At 43.0% G+C, this 21438-nt stretch overlaps 2 protein-coding genes across 2 annotated transcripts; both read right to left on the bottom strand.

Annotated features, from left to right (window-relative positions):
• Nucleotides 1-2546: 2546 nt before the first annotated feature.
• On the bottom strand, nucleotides 2547-7099 carry LOC310996453 (ras-related protein Rab-9A-like). The gene is made up of 3 exons (XM_083985857.1): nucleotides 7006-7099; nucleotides 5218-5253; nucleotides 2547-3872 (listed from the first exon to the last, which is right to left on the bottom strand). The coding sequence occupies exon 3, from the start codon at nucleotides 3782-3784 to the stop codon at nucleotides 3179-3181; it is 606 nt and encodes a 201-aa protein (XP_083841983.1). The 5' UTR covers nucleotides 3785-3872; nucleotides 5218-5253; nucleotides 7006-7099; the 3' UTR covers nucleotides 2547-3178.
• A 1377-nt stretch (nucleotides 7100-8476) lies between these two features.
• Nucleotides 8477-10349, bottom strand: tceanc (transcription elongation factor A N-terminal and central domain containing). The gene is made up of 2 exons (XM_083986732.1): nucleotides 10137-10349; nucleotides 8477-9928 (listed from the first exon to the last, which is right to left on the bottom strand). The coding sequence occupies exon 2, from the start codon at nucleotides 9921-9923 to the stop codon at nucleotides 8940-8942; it is 984 nt and encodes a 327-aa protein (XP_083842858.1). The 5' UTR covers nucleotides 9924-9928; nucleotides 10137-10349; the 3' UTR covers nucleotides 8477-8939.
• Between the last annotated feature and the right edge of the window lie 11089 nt (nucleotides 10350-21438).

Below are 21438 nucleotides of genomic sequence, written 5' to 3'. Positions count from 1 at the left end.
ATAGTTCTGCAAATTTTGCCCAGATTTAGATGAGAAGATACATAAAAACTGTTAGGTTAACCTGACTCTGTCTGAATCAAAAATGATTTCTTTTTTTCTTTTCTTTTTTAATTTCGCACAAAAACCAAAGTCTAAAACAACAAGTTGCGGGTGACTATGTTTGGTTAGCATTAGCCAAGGCTCTGCTATAATCATAACAGATAAAACCACGCCTTTTTTATTTATTTATCCATGAGCCCTGATCCTCCTTTCTAAGCCTGGGCGAGAAGTGAAATATTAATTTGCAAACTATTCCTGTGGAGATCTTTTTGGTTTTTGCTCCCCTCATCATTAGCGGCAGCAGAAATCAAAGCTAAATCTGTCCGGGTCTTTTTACGCTAAGAAAACACATACACACACCTCAGGTATCAAAATAAATCGGATTTTAGTCGGTTTGATTCTTTTCTAAACTTTCACCATCTAAACACTGACCCTCACTGGATTAATACATTGTCCTTTGTGAATTAACAGTTTACACCTGTTCTCTCATTTTCTAAAATTCTGAATGAAGCTCACCTGTAAATAGCCAAATCACCCTAAAAGATCCCAATCTACACTTATGTCTCCCCAAAAAGGGGGAGAAACACAATCAGTGTTCTGCCATGCTCTTCTATTATTATTTTTTCCACAAATATATGTAAATGTACCCTTTGAGATATGTGTTTAGCACTCAAATACTAGTTCTGCATTTGATATAATAATTGTAATGTAACATCTTAAATGATATGTCGTGAGAGGGATACAGTGCAGTCATGATATGATATGATATGATATGATGGATGGAGGTGATTGTGACGTATACATTTTAAAATGTGAAGAAAAAAAAACAATATGGAAATTGATTTTTAATGTTTGATCAGTTTTAGGCAGCTGGGTTCTTCTTGTGATTCAGTAACAATGATTTTTATGGAACTTGTTTGTGCTTCTTTTTCAATGGCCGGCCAAATGAGCGAGGAAACTGTCATTTTGTTTTTCCTTTTCCTTTATTTTTTTTCTTTATTTTTTTTAAATTTTTATTGTCATGCCTCTCACATGAGCCACAGAGACTGTTTTGGATGTTTACACTCAGAATAAAACAAGTCAGGAATTTTCATACATTAATTTTATAATCAAATATTGTTTAATAATCATAAACTATATTCTATATCGATCATCACTGGTTAGTTAACCCTCAAAAAACACTGAAGAAGACAAAATTTTTGATCTTTGATGAGATGAAGCATGTCAGTATCGTCCATGTGTGCAGCTGTCTATTCTGTATAAAAAAGGACTATATTGCCATGTGTGTTATGTTTGATAAATATACGTGCTTTGCCGCCAGGTTGATGTAAAGGCAAACTTCAGTTTCCTATAGGACGATGCGTGTCAGGGTGTTGTTGTTTCCTCGTTATTTGCATGAAGGAGACATGACTGTGTCTTTGCAGTTTTTCAGGTGATGTGTAGTCAATTGTACTGACAAACTATGGTAGGCGGTGTTTGCCCCCTCTCCTCCACAAACCCCCCCTCCCGTCCCCTTTCCACCTACTCTTTTCTAAAGAAAACTCCATTGTACTTTGATGGCATTGTAGTCCCTGTAGGTGTTTCATTATGGTTTTATTTTTTAAGTTGGAAATAGTTCTATGACTCCTATATAGTGATGATTTTTGTAACCTTCTCTAGTAAAACCGATATTTTTTATTATCGTGACACCGTTGTCTCCTGCGTCTTTCTTGTGTTTGGCTCTCTTAACTGTTTTTCTAATGTACAAATGTAACTAACAATTATAATTTTAGCATTTATTAACCTGATGATTATTTTTTAATCAAATTTGCAACAAAAAACAGTGGAAAATGCCCATTTAGAAGCTGGAAACATTACATTTTTGGTCTTGTAAATGTATAAATCAATTCATATGATCATCATAAGTCATTTTACTAATTTAACTACAAGCATAAGTTCAATAACATGCTTTTAATTGATAGTGAATAAAATCCAACATTTCCCAGCATTTCTCTGTCACTGCTGCAACAGGTGGGGCCAGTTAGCTGCTGATTAGTGACTCAGCGAAATGGATCATTTCTCATTTCCAAGGAAAATTCTTGTTTTTTGTTTTTTTGGTATCAAGTTTCTGGAATATGCCAAATAACACGATTCATTTATTTCTGTGGTAGTTTCACATCAAATCAGGATGTGGTTTCAATCGCGTCAGAGCAGCTGCAGACTGGATTTCTCTGAGGAAGTATGGAGAGCACAGAGTCACAGTCCCCCCACGCACACACACACATACACAGGTGTTTTCACTCATGCCTGATCACATTGATACTGTGAACTACAAACTGAGCGATTGTCTCCTTGATTTCTGAACCAATGGCGCAGCCTTGTGGACAAACTGGAAACTGCCCTATAGATAAAACATTTAAATATTGTCAGTGGTGTCTGTGGTTTATTTTAGGTACCTTCATATCTCTTTGTAATAGAAAGAAAACTAGTATTTTGAGTGTCTATTCTCTTTAATTCTAAATACCTTCAATAACTTAAGTTGGATTGTATTCTTTTGTGTTTTTAAAAGACCTGAAAATGTATTTTCTCAGCTGCATCCAATCCTGTATTTCAGATTTTGTGTGTGTGTTACTGAGCTGTTTAAGGACAAGCAGTGCTTCATATTTAGTTCTTTGCTCCTTTGCTTCTGGAGGCAGAGAACAATCTGAGGACTTCTCTTGGTGTGGGCTGAAACTTCTGACCAACAGTGACGTCAAGGCTGCTTTTCTTTTTCACATTAAGCGTGTCAGTGCCAGTGCTACGTTTAGAGAACTGTTACTAGTTTGACTTGTCACCAGAAAGCCACTGCAGTACATTGACCTTTCTATTTAAACTTTATTAGATTTCAGGTATTAACCAATCATTCAGTAATAACTGAGTTTTGTCACTAAATACATATAAATCTATAAAAATCTGCAAAGATATATAAGAAATGTTATTTTATCCATGGTTTTTTTTCTTATATGTTTGTTATAAATTAATTATGAAGTATCTCCAAGAGGGACCAAATGTAAACTTGTCCGAGGGCAGAGGTTTCTGTCCCTGGTCGGTGTGAAAGTACTGAATATTGTCAGTTTTGGTCTCAGATATGTGAAGATTGGTTTAAGATAGTTCCACCAGCTCAGCAGCAGGTGGGATCGGACTGAGTCTTTTTCTGCAGGTCCACTGTGTTGGTGTGGATCAGATGATCAGCTCTGTCGTCCAGCGCCAGGATGCGCCGCACCGCCTCCTCGAAGGCCGACGCCACATTAGTAGCGTCTTTGGCGCTGGTCTCAAAGTACGGATGCCCACCATTCTCGCGGCACCACTGTCTCACATCCTCACCCGACACCTGACGCTCAGAGACGTCCAGTTTGTTGCCCAGAACCACAAAGGGGAAGCTGTCCGGGTCTTTGACGTCTGCATAATACGCAAACTCCTTCTTCCAGTTGTCCAGGTTTTGGAAGCTCTGTCCGTCGTCCAGGCTGAAGGTGAGCAGGCAGCAGTCGGAGCCGCGGTAGAAAGGCGTGCGGAGGCTGCGGAAGCGCTCCTGACCCGCCGTGTCCCAGATCTGCAGGGTGACGTGGTTCCCGTCCACCTCCAGCTCCTTGTTGAGGAACTCCACCCCGATGGTGTGGAAGAGGTGAGAGTCGAACTTGTTGGTGACGTAGCGGTTCATGAGCGACGACTTGCCGACGCCGCCGTCGCCCAGGAGGATCACCTTCAGGAGAGCCGACTTGGACATCATGGCTGCGGGGAGCCGGCTCAGGGCCAGAGCTGCACCAAGCGACTGCACTAGAGTTTGTAGACACCAACGATGGAGAAATGACTTTTACCTTTGGAGGAGCACAAAACATTATATTAACTATGAAAAGCAAGAGAGCAAAAACAGAAAACACTTAACTGTAGCACCCTCTGCTGGATAACACACATAATACCAACTGAATTGTTAGATTTGAAGCCATTTAGATAATCAATATCATTAATTCATCAATTATTTTGGTTTAAATTATTAAAAGCTTAAACAAAATAGAAGAAATAATCTGTTTCAGATGCAATAACTTGTTTGAAACTCAAATCCAAACTCTCTGGCTGCTTCATGTGACAGTAACATTGTTACAGCAGGGGAGTTGTAACATAGGAAAGTTGTAAAACTTCCAGTTTCTCAATTCAGGAACAAAGTTATGAATCATCTGATTCACTCTGTCTATGCCCAGTTCAGTCCTTCTTGAGGAAGTAGCACACTGTGGCAGACACAGACAGTTTTAGAAGGAAAGAAACTAATTTTGAGGCAAAAACTTTTTCTTTTTTTTTACTAGATTCATTTTTCTGATAGCGCTGCCTGCTTTGTTAGTGCTCATGTTTTAGTTGTTGGCTGTAAGGGAAGCTACTTAATGGCTCCAAGAGTCTGGTTAGTTATAACAACAATGAAAAATGTTCACCTCCAACTCCAACCAAATCTTTAGTTGCATTTATATGTTTTCTTTGAATTTCAGTTATGTTAAAAGGTAATTTAAGTGTTGAATAAAAAGCTGTCAACATAAAGTTTTTATCATAATCCTTATTTAATAATGTTACAGCTAACCCAGACTATGTGGTGAATTGTAACATTTCACTCCTTGTGTTTGAGACTAAACTATGCATTTTCTGTTTGTGTTGCAGAGTTAACAGCTACACCATTTGATAGCCGACACATGTAACTAGTTTGTATCACATTTTGAACACACTGGCTTAAAAGAGCTCCAAGATACAGACAGAAGTGTCAAAAAATGTTACAACCATCCCCAGTCTCACATACTAGGCGGAACAATCTGATGTTCGGCCTTCGTCAGCGCTGGGTGTCGTGTCGTGTCGTTACCTTTGCCCTCACAGATAAAGTTGCTCCTGAGATAAGAAACGAACTGAATCTTAATAAAACTTTCACTTTGCTGTAAAGCCGTCACACTCAGTGTTTACATGTTGCCTCGTACTCGGACTGAGAACTGATTGAAGTCAGTCGACTAGCTAATCCTATTAACCAGCCACTGCCCCCTCATTACACCGCAGCACTAATGAACGTCCTCCACTGCGTCTCGGACGTTATGCATGAAACAATCTCAGCAGAGCATCACATGGATGCTGATCACAGGACCAGTGAGTCGTCCACAACAGAAATAAGATTGAAAAAAATCAATTTCTCACCCGTTACATCCGCACACACTCGGCTTTGTCAACAACCTGCAGGGAGACAGAGAGAAAGTTTTTAACTTCACGGATCATAAAGTGGCCAAAAGACTTCACCCACTCACAGGTGCTAAGCTGCTAAAAAAAAAGTGACTAATGAGGATTTCAGAGTGAGTTTAATCCTGTGCAGCACATTTGCATAGAAGTTTAGGGCTCACGGCAATCCCTCCTCCTACACCCAGAACCAGGCTCTCTGGTGTTAGAGGCAAATCAGGTTTAAATGGGAGTGAGTGGGAGCTTTTGTTAGATGAAGAGGATCAGCTCCTCCAGATAGGAAGATGGAGCACCACCGCTCCATCACTGGCTCTGGTGGTATCACTGAGTGTGCTTGAGAAGTTGTAGATAGCACTTATAGGCCCACACAGGGGGAGGATGTATGATTCATGAATCAATTCATTGTTTCTAAGCAAACAAGACAACGGGCTCAGGTGGTTTCCACCATCTATCTATCTATCTATCTATCTATCTATCTATCTATCTATCTATCTATCTATCTATCTATCTATCTATCTATCTATCTATCTATCTATCTCTCTCTACTGTACAGGTGATGTGGATGGATCCAAGTCAAAGTTATGGTTCCATATTTAAACGAACCCAAATCTGATTTCCTCCTCCTATATGTGTGCATTAAATGCAGCCAGTTAACAGAGCAGATCTGCAGCTTATAAGAAAAGTTGAGCTCCTTTGCAGAATTTAAAGCCTGGCATGAAGTGGGGAGTTTAACTGCGGGGCCTATAGGCTTGGACTGTCACATGAGCAGGCAGCAATGCACATTTTCAGCCCAATCGGGTAAATGATGTCTTTGTCCATGGGATCTTTAAACTCAGACTTTCCTCAGGGAGAGGCATTAATGATTGCAAAACTATAAATAAGTAAGTACAAAAAAAGGGCAATGCAATACTGAAGTAGGAATGAGGACACACGTGAACACACACACATGCAGTCACACACTCAGTAGTCATGTGCTTCATTCAGCAGAGGGCTGCCATTTACCCAGGAGGCTTTCTCCTTTTCTTTTGGATCTTTTCCTATAAATAAATGAAGATTTCCTCAAAAAACAACTCAACACACAATCTGATCTGATCCAAAGCTACAACTTTTAATATCTCTTATGTGTCTTTTCTAAATCCAACTGTGTCAAACCAGCAGAAACTACACAAAAAGACACACTTTAATATTAACTACATGATCATTACAGGCTTGTTTAGGCAAGTGTTTTGGGGACAAGCAGCCAAACCAGGGCGCGGTTGGCAGCAGTTATTCTTCTTTTACCAACACTTTGCTCTCTTTCACTACTACTGTTGTGCACGTTTACTGAAAATAGCAAATCATCATAACAATGAAACAGCAGCAGGAGATACAGATCCATAGGAAACCGAGAATAAAAGGCGAAACTGCAACTAAGCGACTGGAAGTTGCTCGAGTCGTGCCATAAGCCGAGCATTAGCATCACCGCTCCGTTAGCACAAAGTAATCACTATAATAACACACATTGATCACCGTGAAACTGTCACACACCTCCACCCGCATGCTCTAGCTTTGATTTATGTTGACTTGTGTTTGATCGCTGTTTGTATTTTGAGGAAATGACGAGAAAAGCCGAGGGTTTGTCCGACAATGGAAGCCTCCTCATAGACCGCCGCTGTCCGATAATGGGCGCATATACATTTACACACTCGCCACTTTACTTGTCGATAAAAAAACAATAAAAAACAAATATCTTCGTGGTGTTAATGATCGTACCTGTCGGTGTGGTGGTCAGTGCACCCTCATTCATCCCGGCATGGTGCTGCTGTCTGCCGGTGTCACAGTGTGCTGGTGTCCCCGCTGCTCTCTGGCCCCGCAGCCGCTGGTGACGCTCATATGACCCGCAGTGTCACGCCTCCTGCCATCATGCGCCTTCCTGGATGCGGTCAGTGCATCCACGCTCTTACTGTAGGTTTCATCTTTGCAGAAGAAAGTAGTTTCTTTGTTCCTCTTCTTTTGCACGCGTCACTTTTCGATAACAATGCTACTTTAAACTGGATCAGGGGGGTCACTGGGTCAAAGCAGTGGCTCCTGGTTTTGAGCTTTGGGACCTTGAGCTTCCTAAATAAATATTCTGTTTCTGTCTCATTTCCCAACTTTTTTTGTGTTAATTAAAACAATTTCACCACTTATGGGCTGTAAAACATAATTTAAACCAAGCAGAAATAATACATTGAGGGATAGGCTACTGAATTTCTGAGATTGCAAACAATAACCTGGCAACGTGCTGCAACTACAGACCGATAACCCTCCTTTTATTTTTGCAAAGACTATTCAAACATGTAGGCTATCTCTGCAGAAACTGCATTAACAGGGCCCAAACCACATAATTTAATTAATAAAAACTATACTTTGTTTGTTTGTGTGTGAGGATGAAGTGCAAGGAAAATGGCCACAGAGCATTGATTTGACAGGCCACCGTGACTGAGAGGGTGAAATCCTTAACACAGATAGAGAGACACAACACAGAGAAAGGCCACAGAGCCGACAAGATAGCTGAGACCATGACATGGGGGAATTTATCTTTGGACATGGCTTGTTTCTCCTTTTTAAAAGCAGCTGCAGATGTAAAGGGCAGAAAAGATTACAATTTCTTCTTCTTTTCAGTTTTAACAGAAAAATGCACACATCACTCACTGTGAGTTCAGAAATCGAGTGGTTTTATACAACAAAAATGAGATATCCAGTCATATTATGGAGGGAGACAGAGCAGACAAATCAGCTGAGAGTAAAAGTGAGTGATTTCAACTGTTTTTTTGAGACTCCTCAGCGTGATGTCACCATGACGTATCAATGAGTCACTGTGCCACGTCGACTTTCTTTTCAGAGAGTGGACCATCAGGGGATGTCCACCCCTCGCGGCTGCTCTGCAGGGCAGATTACTGACTCACATGCTCGCCGTTTTCTAAGGTCACATGTCTCATCCACAGGATCCAGTTTGCTCCACATGAATGGGATATTGTAGAAAGCCAGGAGCATGTTCTGGTTTTCTTTTCTTTCTGTATTAAAAAACAGACTGACTTAAAATAACTGCAACAGAATACACTTATTTCATAAAGATTTATACAACAGATCAGAAAGGAGAACCTTATATGACTATGCCTCTAAAACAGAAAAAGAGAGGGTGAAGCCAGGAAAAGCAGCTGAGTGAGCTACAGTACTGTACGGAAAGATAAACTGACAGGCAATTAGAGAGAGGAGACAGGAAATGATTCAGCTGGAAGAAGATGACGAGAGCTACTTCTTGAAAAGTGGTTGTTTCAGTCTGCAATAAGCTGTGACTTGGCTTTTCTGCCTCCATTTAGAAGGTGACCACAATTTTAGACTTTTAAATTACACACAGAAAAAAAAAACATAGAAAAATGCCTTGTTCGAACCACAAGTGAATCGCATCATCTAGTAAGAATGCTCTGTCCTCTGTTTCCACTCTGCATTCCTAACGCCATGTTGGAGAAAGTATTTAACAGGCCACAGGAATGGCCTGTCAGCACTTCTAGGTGAAAGCTTTTTGCCATTTTAAGACACAGTGAGCAGCTCAAACTAGACCACGATGTTTGAAATTCTTTCCAAAGTGTTGCAAAACGGTTGTTATGAATGTTTCTCCATTTTAAAATAAAGAAACAGTTCAGTTGTGGTGAAATTTGGGGGGTTTAGAGACAGATCCAGCCACTGTGGTACCACTGCTGGCCACACCCACTGCAGGTCACAAAGGTCATTGCGTCCTCATCGGCTCCGCCTCGTCTTACCCACGCAGGCAGGAACAGAGCGCCCCTGGACACCTGCGTCACCCTGCAGTCCGAGCCTCCGCATCTTTTGCAGCGGATCTTCCGTGTCTGCGTCCCGTCTAACCCCTGAGGGAGCTGCCTCTCGTTCACGCCCCTGGAGGAGAACTCCTCTCTGAGCTGGCGGAGGTCAGGGCTGGCCATCTCCTCCGCCGTCATCCGGGCGAAGGCCTCAGGCGCCAGGGAGCCGCCCAGCAGGCCCTGACGTAGATGAGTGTTTTTAGGATTCCTCAGGTTGGCCACCTTGCTCCTCACACAGGTTTTGTATTTGATTTGATTGAGTTTGTGGAGCTCGTAGATGTGCTGCTCGACGTCTCCAGCCAGCTGTGCAGCCGCGTCCTGATCGGGGGGTTCAGGGCGAAGGGCGGTGAGGAGGAGCTGAACACATTTGGTTCTTATAGATGGGAAATCAGAGGATGCAGATGTGCTTTCTGCTGGAGTCTGGAGGCCATCTTTTTCCACTGTGGATGGTGCTTCTTCTTGTGCAGCGTCCTCCACATCAGCAGAGTGGGAATCCCCCTGCTCGGAAACTCCTCTCTCCTCAACTTCGTGTGATGAGGAAAGCATGCAAGATACCGCAGGCTCCTGGCTCTCCTCTGTGGCCTTCACTCCTTTGCTGAACTGTCTCTTCCAATTGGACAACAAGCTCTTAATTCTCCTCTTCACACTGCTATCTGAGCAGGTTTTCATGACTTTATAAAGAACTCTGACGATGTCTGTGGTTTGCAGCTGCTCTGTGGTGACCTGTGACTTATCAAGGTCACCGAGGAGGGTCAAGATGTTCCCATAGCTTCTTTCTGCACTTAGTTTCTCCATCTGCAGCGCACAGTGCACTATTTCTTTGGTATCCATGGTGGCTGCAGAGAGATTTAATAGTTAGCATTCACATTCTAATAGATACAGACACCTAATATGTAAGAGCAACACAAATAAAGATAAATATGCAACTTAACCTGCAGATCTTTGCCAATGATTTGCAAAAGCAACATGGTGTTTTCCTGATGCTCTACTAAGCAGCATACAACATATTAAAATCATCCTTTCTATGTGTTTCTATTGGTTTACCTGAACTCCTTCATGGTTTGCGATTTCTTCTTCCTGCAACAATCCCTGAACACGTCTGCATGGGAGCAGCCATGTTGGACGTGCCTTCAAAATAGCGACATGACATGAATTCGCCTCTAGGTGGAGCCACAGCCTCACAGAATCACACCCATCATCAGAGGGATCAGGCTGAGCTTGCAATCAAGACTAAAAATATTCCCCTCTGCTTATTCCACCTTTGTGTTTTTATTTGTTGCTAGATTTACACACAAAGAGCAGCAGAACAAAACTCAGTGGAAAGTGGAGCACGTGCCGAGGGAGCCGTTACATTTTGAGGCAGATCCAGATAATTTCAATAAATGTTGATGTTTTTTTTTCTTTCTTTATAGTCTGGTGCATGATGTTCAGCACCGCCCTTGGTGGAGGTCTGCACTCTCACTTCCTCTCCAGTGTATTCAGCTTTTATTCAACCTCTTTAAATCTGAATGACTCTGAATTCCATAACGTGAGCATCATCTTGAATCCTACAGTGTTTTATCTGTTATTATATACGCACAGTGAGGTCTCGCACTGCAGTGGTGCTGTGAGTCTGTGATTTGTCTAAAATGTATTGCAGGATTAGCTCTTCATGTAAGGATTTACTGTAGGATTTAGGCGTGGTGACGACAGGTATCCAGGAACCTGGATATAATTATGTCTATTTCATAACTCGTTCTGTGTGAGCTGAGCCGGATTAACTTCTGCGTGAATGCATAGGTCGAGCTCAGGGTGTGACCCAGCATCCCATGGATTAAAGTAATCAATAAAGAGATCATTTTTTGAATGAATGTTGATGGATCAATCTGTGAGATTATGACTGTTCTATACTGTTTTTCTGGAGAGCTGGACTGATTTGCATGAGCGATCCAGCTGAATGTTTGGGTTGTACGTGCAGAAACACGCAGTCCCGTCATACAAACAGCCAAATAGCTGCCATGCAGGAATTCAGGGGGGGGGGAGGTATCTCACAACAAGACGGGGCAAGCCTCCCAGCTGTTGTGCAATTACATGTTTTGAAGGCGGAAGATAAACGAGTATGTAGGATAATTCTGGGTTGTGGAGTTACAACATGAAACTTTTCTGTGAGTTAAAAGCACAACAGTGGACAGACCAGTTAGCGGGAAGTTGTTGTGAGTAATATGAAGCAAGCAGGAGCACTTTAGCAGCAAGAAGTGCAACACAGCTACTTAGCTACAGTAGCTTCCTCAGCTCTGCAGCATTGGTAGATGCAGTATCAGTAAAGAGGTGGAGTACAGAGTCAAAGTTCACCAATGTTGCAGAGATTCTGCCTTTATGAGTCAGTTTCAGTTGATTTTCCAATAGATATGAACATGGACATAAAGTGTGAGTGAACAGAAAGTTGTATCAGTGCATTAAAATAAACATAAACTAGACTAGAAAGTAGTTTTTTGTGTCAAAATGACCTTTTAATTCAGCGAAAACACATTTAACAGCTGCAGCACATTTCAAAGTGCGCTGCTGTCAAATTATATATAATGTTATTCACGCGCAGATACCTTCAGGGCATAAATAGATGAGCAGGGTGCTATTATGTAACAGACCATATGACATCGTTCTCTTAACCTTATATTAAAAAAATGCTTTCAAGATTCAGCCAGGCCAATAGCAGCGAAGGCCCCGGGGGAAAACTGATCCAGTCAATAGCTTCTGGCTCCAACAGCAGCTTTTAAAAAGTTAAAGCTTACAGGAGGCTTTTAGCAGAGTTAATGTCTAACTACTCTTTCCAAACACAAGTGTGCTCAGGCTTGAGGAGTTTTCTGTCAGCAGATGTGCCAGAGTGCACTGCAATGCTTTCAACATGGATCACTGGAAGTTTCTCACAGGTGTGCGTTGTTTTCTGTTTGCACGTCCAGGTCAGAGGGAAGCAGATTCTGTCGACCTTTAAGTCCCTCACCACAAAGTGTGTGTTGCCTCTATGTATGTGTATGTGAGAGAGTATAGAAATGGGTGGGGTCCAGCTGAACATATGTTAAAGAGAGAAAAAAAGCCCCTTTCACCCTCCCCTCGCCGAGGAGCCCACGCCTTTTGTCTCTCCAGACAAACATGGCTGGAATTCCCGAAAACACTCACAAGGACCCTCGGATCTTATCAAATAATTTCACTGCGGCCTGTCTGCACTTGTGTGCTCCTTATCTGTGGGAATGGAATTTTACCAGCACGCCACACGGCCGTGACACGCCGCGACCAAGAGGTGGCGCTCTGTGCACTGTGATGATGGGGATGGAGCTCTATGAGGAAGTGGAGTCCTGCTGTATCACATCCTGCTTTTGTTGTCTCCGCCTCTTGTGCAGACCACGCCACACTTGATGGCGTGTACGCATGAGCACACACACACGCACACACACACACACACACACACACACACATACATGCACACACTACCCCGCCCTGAGCTTGAGAAATCCTGAGGAGGAGGGAGGCTTTCTTGTTAAAGTGATCAGTTTCTTCATGGCCAGACATTCATGACAACATGGTGGGTCCCTCAAACCCCCTCCTCCCACAGGCTGAAAACACCCCCAAGACTCCAAGCATGTGTGTCACACATGTGTGTGTGTGGCATGTGGGTGCACAAGACACAACATCACAGAACAAAAGATATTCTAAAAAACAATCAGAGCATGTGTGTTTGACCCACTGTTGCCTTATCAGCACAATCTTCCATGTATATTTACACAAACAGGAATGTACAAAAGGGAAAACCCCAAATTTATTTGTGATCCTTCCGTAGGACGATTAATAAACTACAGAAATCAGATATCAAGTTGTTTTTTCTGTGCACAGAAAGCCACAACAATGTGTGTTCTTGACAACAGCGACAGCGATCCTATCTCTGTTTTGGGGGATTTATTTTTCCCATTACATAACAAGTTATCGCCACGTTTCCTCCTCAACTTTCTATTGTATCAGAATCAAACCCTTAAATACATTTAGGTTTAAGTTGAGGTTAAGTTTAGGGTTAAGTTCCCCACTGATTGCCATACAGTGGATTTTTTTTTTTACTGTGTTGTTATTAATAAAGATGCTGATTCTGAGGATGGTCATTTTCTATTCGTGTCTTCTTTCTTTTTTTTTTTAGAAGTTTGCAATGGTTGCAGAAGCACACACACACACACACACACACACACACACACACACACACACACACACACACACACATGGCAGACAGTATGAGAGCAAAATCAACCTCTATCATGCATCTGTGCTTAATGCTCTTGACAGTGTGTGTGTGTGTGTGTGCAGGAGGAGGGGGGTTGGCTGCTCCCTAACCACCACACCCAGCCACTACACCCACCCACCCACCCATCATGACCTCCAGTGTGATCACAGACGACTGGAGTGAAGGTTGCCGTCCTCTGTCTGTGTTTCTTTTCCTCCACAGGGTCGATTCTGTTTTGACTGACACTCGGCTGCTCGACTTTCTATTTCGGGGGGTTGAGACCCAGACAAAGCGTTTTGCAGTCTTGAGCGTGTTGCACTTGCAGGAAATGGGACTCCCCACACAATCAACCACAAACCTAACAAACTGTTTTGTGCTGTGTTTGATCATAATATTGTCCTCTTCTTGATAGAAAGAAGCCAGAAACAGTGAAGAAGCTCCACGATATCTCTTTGTTTTCAAAGACAGAAACATGAGATACAGTAACACTCTCTTCTGAATGTTGTGAAACAGCACAGTATGTGTTACTTCTTGAATTTCTTAACCCTTTTGGGTGATGTGATGCAACTTCTCTGCTGGCAGCGGTTCAAAGAAAACAGCGACCTTCACATTTATCCTCGGAAATCTGTTTATTCACAGAAAGGCTGGATCATCACACCGAGGCAGCGACCTGAGATGTCAAAGAAAACAAAAAAGATTGATTTGCAAAAACCATTCTCTCTCACATGACTTTTCAGATCTCTGTGGTCATGACCATATGTTCCCTCCGGTGCACAAACAATTATCCACATTGATTCATCACATTTGTTTTCCCATGAACCCCCCCCCCCCCTCCTCTTCCTCGCCCTCCCACACACACACATGCTCTGCCTCATGGGAAATCCGCCACCAACAGGCCCTCCTTGGTGGATTAGAAATAACCACATCCTCCTGCTTTTGCTCGCAGTTGTGCAGGGTTTTTATCGGACCACCATTTGTAATGTGATCACCAGTGGAGTGGAGTGGATGGGGGGGGTTGAGGGTCCGAGTGCAAACTGAGCACAGGTGTGAGGGGCTGTTCGCTGCCCATTGGGTGGGGTCAGCTGCGTGTGAGAGACGATGCTCGACTCCTTGCTGATAACGCAAGTCCAGAATGACCCACATAATGCAAGGGTTTATGGGTAAAAATAGATATGCTGCTGATAACCTGCAGTTGTGTTTAGAGAACAAACACATGACTCATAGTCACCTGTTATTACTGGATATCAGATATCTGTCCTGACGCAAGATGTTGGCAACAGTGACAAATTAGCAGACTAACTGGTCAACAAGTTTAGTGGTAACACAACCAACCAAAGTAGAACATCAAAGCACGGCAACATAATATCATATTATATTTAACCAGACTTTGCTTTGCCTTATCTTATTAGACCCATTTTTATGTTTTGACATTTAATTTGCAATTAATCTGTTTTTAATATACATTCGATAGCCCTGGGTTTATCTCTTCTTTTGATTAATTGAAGTGTATGTTGTTGTATTTTGATGTTGGTTTATGTGACTTGTTGACTGTGAAGCACTTTGGTGCAAATGCTCTTTGCTTTTAAGGTGCTATATAAATAAATTAAACTTATCTAAAGAAAATCTAGTCTAATATCACCAAGCATTTCAAGTATCCATACATACAAAACTTCTTTTTCCAAAATTCAAATTCCAAGTTTTTGTGTTGAAAAGTGCTATATAAATAAATGTATCATTACTTATTGTTATTCTTGCTACAATGGAAGGTCCCATCAGCAAAAAGGACGACATGTAAAGACTGCAGGGCGGCACAGATGCAGGAAATGAAAGGATTCATTTCATAATTATAAGTGCTACACTGAAACATGCCTCAGGACAGACAGCAATCATATCACTGACACGACATATATACTATAGGCCTATTACTGCTCCACAACCCTTCACTTAGTCACAGTATAGTTCACATACCCTACACATCAACACTCAGGTACAGTATAGTACAATAGATCTCCTCATTCACTTCATCTGTTCTATCTATATTTATGTCTTCTGTGTGTTCTGTGTGTGGTGAGTTATATATAAAGTTAGTTTAATGTATTTGTATTAAGGGTTGTCTAGGAACTGCTCCATCCTATGTGTTTGTCGGTGTTCAGCTGTGGTGAGTCTTGTGCTGTGGTGGAATCCACATCACAGCTGAAATGTGGCTCATGTTCGGCCGTACATACAGTACTGTGACTTCCTTTGTTTCTCTAACCACATTACAGGCAGCGCTGCACACACACTACAGTTATACATCTACCTGTGTGACGAGGTTTTAACAGGTGCGATAGAGTAAAACTAGCAGATAAGAGAAGAAAAGTGCCTTTGTCTGGAAGGGTGTGTAAGTGAACTTACACACTGTAACAGAAGGCTTTTGTGTAATGTCACCTACTCTGCACCGTGCCGTCTCCTCTTGCACTCACACAAGACGCAAACGCAGGATGTGAATTTTCTTGATTTATAAATTCCTTTTGTCAATATTTTAAGGTGAGAAAGTGAGACAATAAATCACGTGCCAATGGATCTGTGAAAGTTATGTTACAAAGTATTTTTCCAAAACGGAAAGGAGAGAGGCAGCATGTACTGTCCTTTTTAATCTCCTCCTCCTTCTCCTCCTCCCCCCACCTCTCTGGTCATTTCCGTTGGGTGATTGAGTCTGAATTCCAGATATCCCACAGTTAAGATTCATGGGCCTGTGGTGTGTGTGTGTGTTCGTGTGTGGACAGGACACTTCTTAACCCTTTTCATCTTTCATTCTCCTCTCCTCTACTTTTTTCCTTCCATCCTCTCTTTCTTCTTTCATTTCCTGCTCTACACCTTCCTCCCCTCTCTTCCTCCTCCTCCACGTCACTCCCCCCTGCGGATTTGCCAAACACATTCCTCCTCTCCCACATCCTCCATTTCTCCTCCTGAGAGTCAGAAATCGCCCCGCTCCTGCTGCACGAAAGGAGTTAAAATCAAGACGGAAGAAAGTGTGAAGGAAACAGTGAGATGAGGTGTGTTGTTGGACTGTGATTGGGCGACGCCACGGGAATGCATTCACGCTCGCAAGTGCTCCCACAAATTCCTGCGTGGTCATGTGGCGAAGACATCAGCAGCCAACTGAGAGCAGCAACCACCCCACTCTCCCTGCCTTTGAGTAATCAATAAAGGAATGCACACGCACACACATATTCACACACATATATTCACACACACACATGCAAACCTGAGATGAGAGAAAGCTGTGAACAGTTTAGGTGCCGAACGGGTGCAATCACACCCACAGTTCTTTGCTCTGAGCAAAAATAAAAACAGACAAATCATTGCAGTTTTGCATTGACTTCCAGTTTAAAGGCAGACGAAGAAACTTTACAAAGAAGAATAAGAATCTAAAAGTTGAGGTTAGAGGCAGTAAAACACATCCGATCACTGATTTTTATCATGGCCCTGTATGACCTTTAGCATGTCTGCTTATCTATAAACTCTACACAGACATTAGACTTTCATTAATGAGTTTATGCGCTGACCTTATGACCTTTCCGACTTGAATTGGCCTGAAAGGGGAACTATGCAAGTCCTGTCGCCTTTTCTCTGCTTTGGTCGCATTTTTCTCTACGGAGCTCCCCCTACAGTTTCAGAGTGCATATTTTCACTGTCATAAAAACTCACCACTAACCCTCCTCCCTCCCCAACTGGCCATGTGCATTTGTTTTTAACAAATCTGTGGAGAAGGCAATCCATGGAGCGATGTCTAGCGAGCGAGGTGGGTAATGTTAACAAGAGATTAAGAATTACTGGGCGTGTACGTTTGTGTCGTAGCAGTGAATGTTTCTCGTGAGACGAGATCTATGACACCAGGTCGTGGGCGATGATTTTTGCAAAGTTGGTTTTCAGCCAAGAGACAGAAGGCAGAGAGCCTCCATTCTCCCTGTAACAAAAGCACTAAAGCTGTTTAACTACGGTGTAAATCTTGCATAGTTCCTCTTTAAGTGAAGGATTCAGTATAGTCAATGGACAGTGTTGGTTTAATGACTGAAATTAAAATGACTAAGGTTATAACTAAGGTAAAAATGTAGCATAGTTAAGGTAAAGAGCCTGCACAGTTCCTCTTTCCATTAAAACATGCCAACATGCTCACAGAGACGGTGGCGTGCTGTTCGCCTTTAGCACCAAGCCAAACAAACTGCTTCATGTGGTCTTCATGGCAGGAAGGAATACAACGACAAAAAGGAGTGAATCCTTGCACCGCAGAGGTCAACACACGCCCAGAAATCATCACTCGTCTCTAACACCAGACATCACACCCATGTGATGAGTGGCCATCTGAAAGGTGGAGCTTATATCTCTATTTTGCAAATAGTTAACCTCGGACCTGCTGACACCAACTCATCGGCCGCTGATTCTCGTCAGCAGCCTGCAACTCCACCGAGGGGATGAAAGCTGCTCGAGGCTGATGCGATGAAACACACAAACACACAATCTAAGTGGGGACATCTGAAGGCAAGAGCGCAGGCAGGTCATGCTCTTTTCATTCCCTCTGGCTTTGAACTGGAGGCCTTGATGTGAGGTACACCACAACGCTGCGTCTCGTTTCCTTTTCGGACAACATTTAACACTTGTTTCGTTTCCAAAGGGGAACTTAAGAGTTGTAAGAAAAACATATACACATTGTGCTGCTTCACAGATTAGAGGAAGTAGCACTGCGCTGGAGCCGTCACGTAGTCTAGCACGGAGGCCTAATGGTTTGTTTTTTTTAGTAGTATGTGTTTGTGCAAACACTGTTTTGCAGGGATGAGATGATTGCACCATTTTTGCATATTAACATCAAAATAAAAACCTAATTAAAGCGATCTGCAGAAGAGATGTTAAAAATGTTACTTCCTGCGTGGGTAATCTTTGCACCATCAGAAGAAAAAGCGGCAACATGTGGTTTAAAAATGTGTGAGTATGATTTAGTGAAGTGTCAAAGCAAAGACAGATCTCATGTATTCAACAGCCTGCAGTTACATCAGCTGTCGAGAGATGGTAAATGACCACTTTAGGCCATTTTAGTTTCTGTGACTGAACATACGAAGTGCTGAGAAGTCCAGAGACTGATGGGTTAATTGTGTGTATAGTCTGATACTAACAGTTGGTGAAACACAGCAGCTGTGGTCAGGGATGGAAAAGGGGAAATGTTTTCTCTCCGTGCAGTGCAAAGGTTCACAGTCTCACCCTGGCTGCCTCAATCGAGTTACATAACATCGAACATGTGAAAGAAGAAGGAAAAAAAAGGCAGGGGACTGAAAAATGAGAGGAAAGATAGAGGAGAGAGAGAGAGAGAGAGAAAAAAAAGAGGGGAGGAGGGAAAGAAACCAGATGATGTCATGTGTTTCATAGTAAGAGAAGGGGATAAAGTCAGCAGGGCAAACACACAAATATCGCTCTTCTTTTTTTTCCTTCTCTCCTCTCATTCTTTCAGTCAGAGCGAAAAAATGCCAAGACGCTGAGCGACAGCTACGATGCAGGCCTCGAATTTCAGCAGATGTGGCAAACTGACCTTATTTGGCATCACGGGGGAAGAAAAAAAAAAGAAAAAAAAAAGGGGAAGGAAGGAGGAGGCGAGGGCCAAAATTCCACATCGGGTTTTTATCAAACCAAGACTGATGTGGAGTCAGCAGCAGCAGCGGCCTTTCAGGCTCCGTTTGACTGCTATGAAAGCAGAATAACAATATCCGGAGTCGGCCATCTTGAAGTCTGTCCTTTAGGTAAACAAAGCAAAGTTGTATTCTCTCTTTAATTGTTCAAGGAATTGATGGAGTGATGCCTTTTCGCTGCAAAAACATTGATCAAAGGAGGCCGTGTAGAGGCGTCTTTGTCCGTCACTAACTCGGCGTGGCGACCTCAGAGCACAAACAGTTCATTTTGACACATAAAGACACATTCAGCCGCTCACATCTGACAAAACAACCAACAGGAAACAGAACAGACACCTCCTTGTCTGCTCCGCGCTTGACCGCTTTCAGAAATAGCCGCCCCCGCTGTTATCAGGCCTGGGTCACACTTCCTGTCTTTCTGCTCTGCTTGAATTCATGCAGGGGATTCTGGGTAAGGAGGTACAGTGAGTCCCAGTTGCCTGCTCTACCCTCCCGCCCACCTTTTGGTAGCAGGAAGTCAGCGCTCCCACTTCCTCCTTGGCCAGAGCAAATGCAGAAGTGGAGATGGTTCAGGCAGGAGAAAGGTCGCTCTCAGTTCTCTTTCTGAGCCTCTTCATCATCATCATCATCATCATCATCATCATAAGCAGCAGGACAAACACTACTCCACTATGTTTTATATTCACCCATGGAATAAACATCTACTGCAGGAGAATCCACTCTGCACGGTGCGTTCCTTCCCTCCGAAGCCTAAACACAATTTGCAAACACAGTTCAATGAAGCTCCATAACAAAACATAAAAACAAGAGAAAACAGCTGCATTAGCGTTTTGGGGTTTTGGTGCCAGTGAAACAGCCTCTCTCTCCCTCTCCAGAGTGCAGAGCAGATGCAAGAAGAGACACTGTCGATGAGCGTGCGACTTTCTGAAAACCGACGATCCAACATGGACGTCCACTTCCTGTCGTGTCACATCTCATCCCTATCAACCTCATACATGGTCAGTGTACAAACTATCGTCTGACCTTTAGTTTTCCTCTCCAGTATGATGCAACATGGCGTGATGTCTATTTTTTAGGTAGAGTAAACATTATTTTAACATTTTCTTCCTTATATGGTATAATACAGATATATCTAGTGAGTATTATACAGTTACAGTGTGGATAAAGGAGGGATAAAGAAAATAACTCCTGCTTCCTGGTATTTCCCTCCTGACAAACACCAAAAATTTGATTCAGCTCAACGACTTTTGGACCCAGAGTTAATGTCCTCGTCTTAATAAAGACACCGTCCCCTCCCACATTCCTGACACAATGGCTGCTCTCTGTACCAAAAACAGTGGTTCTTCAGCTCAAGGCCAAACAGCAGAGGGGAAAAAAAAAAAAAAAAGTCCCTCTTGATGTGGTAATGTATTGTCCTTGTAATGGGCAGGTTATCTGGCCGGTTTCAGTGTAAGAGAGGAAGAGACGGCCCACATTCCTTAAAGCTGACCTCATGCTTGCAGACCATTATGGCTGCTCTGAATAACCCAAAAAGTCCGTAGTAGCCTATGTCGATCCAGAAAGCAGCGGAGAGTGACACATGAAAGATAAATGTGGTACAACACAGAGCCAGAGTAGATTTTGACGGCTTAAAATACATCAAATCTTAATGAGGGTTCCTGAATCCAGAAGCATGTCATTATTTATTTCTCGTTTTCTTCCCCTTCCTCCTCCTCCTCCTCCCTGAAGGATGAAGCTCTGAGTGTGTGTTGTAGGTCGTAGCTTCAATTACCAGCCACGAGGAGATTCCTGAAAATGAGAGTATGTTCACTCGTGTCCAAATATGGTTTCACGCTGGCAGTTGGCAAACAAGAGAACAATGAGGTAAGAGCCACAGATTTGAGCTCATGTGTATGTGTGTGTGTGTGTGTGTGTGTGCTCCGTCATTTTTTGATGCCCCTGCCATGAAAAGAAGAGAAGGGACCCCTGACCCGAGGTGGAGCCTCCCAGTGAAAAGACAGTGATGTGGCTGCACCTGCTGTTCACAAACAGCCACAAAGATGCCCTCACACTCTTTCCCCTCCAGTCTGAGAAGTCTCATACATATTCATTTCCCTCCTTTTACTTTACCTGCCACAGTCAATTCATCACACATGTGCACACACACACACACACACGCACACGCACACGCACACGCACACACACACACACACACACACACACACACACACACACACACACACACACACACACACACACACACACAGTGAACAACAAAGGCTGCTAATGAGCAGGAATGCCCAGATCAGTGAAACGGCATGACAGCTGTCGCAGCAGGGGGTCCTCTCACTGGTCGTCTGTTCTCTGCAGCCAACGGTGCCCCCCTCCCTATCAGACAATGGCACGCCTGGCTTTTCCCGCCACAGGCGTGTTAATACTGTACAGTGAGGGAGCAGAAGGAAGGAACGGG

Source organism: Trachurus trachurus, assembly GCF_905171665.1.
Source record: "Trachurus trachurus genome assembly, chromosome: 2".
NCBI lineage: Eukaryota > Metazoa > Chordata > Actinopteri > Carangiformes > Carangidae > Trachurus > Trachurus trachurus.
The sequence above is the reverse complement of the archived record's forward strand: the minus strand, read 5'-3'. Positions and strand labels throughout refer to the sequence as shown.

What these genes read in the sequence shown, in the direction of transcription:
- LOC310996453 (XM_083985857.1), bottom strand. Translation starts at nt 3,784, where the DNA reads ATGATGTCCAAGTCGGCTCTCCTGAAGGTGATCCTCCTGGGCGACGGC.
- tceanc (XM_083986732.1), bottom strand. Translation starts at nt 9,923, where the DNA reads ATGGATACCAAAGAAATAGTGCACTGTGCGCTGCAGATGGAGAAACTA.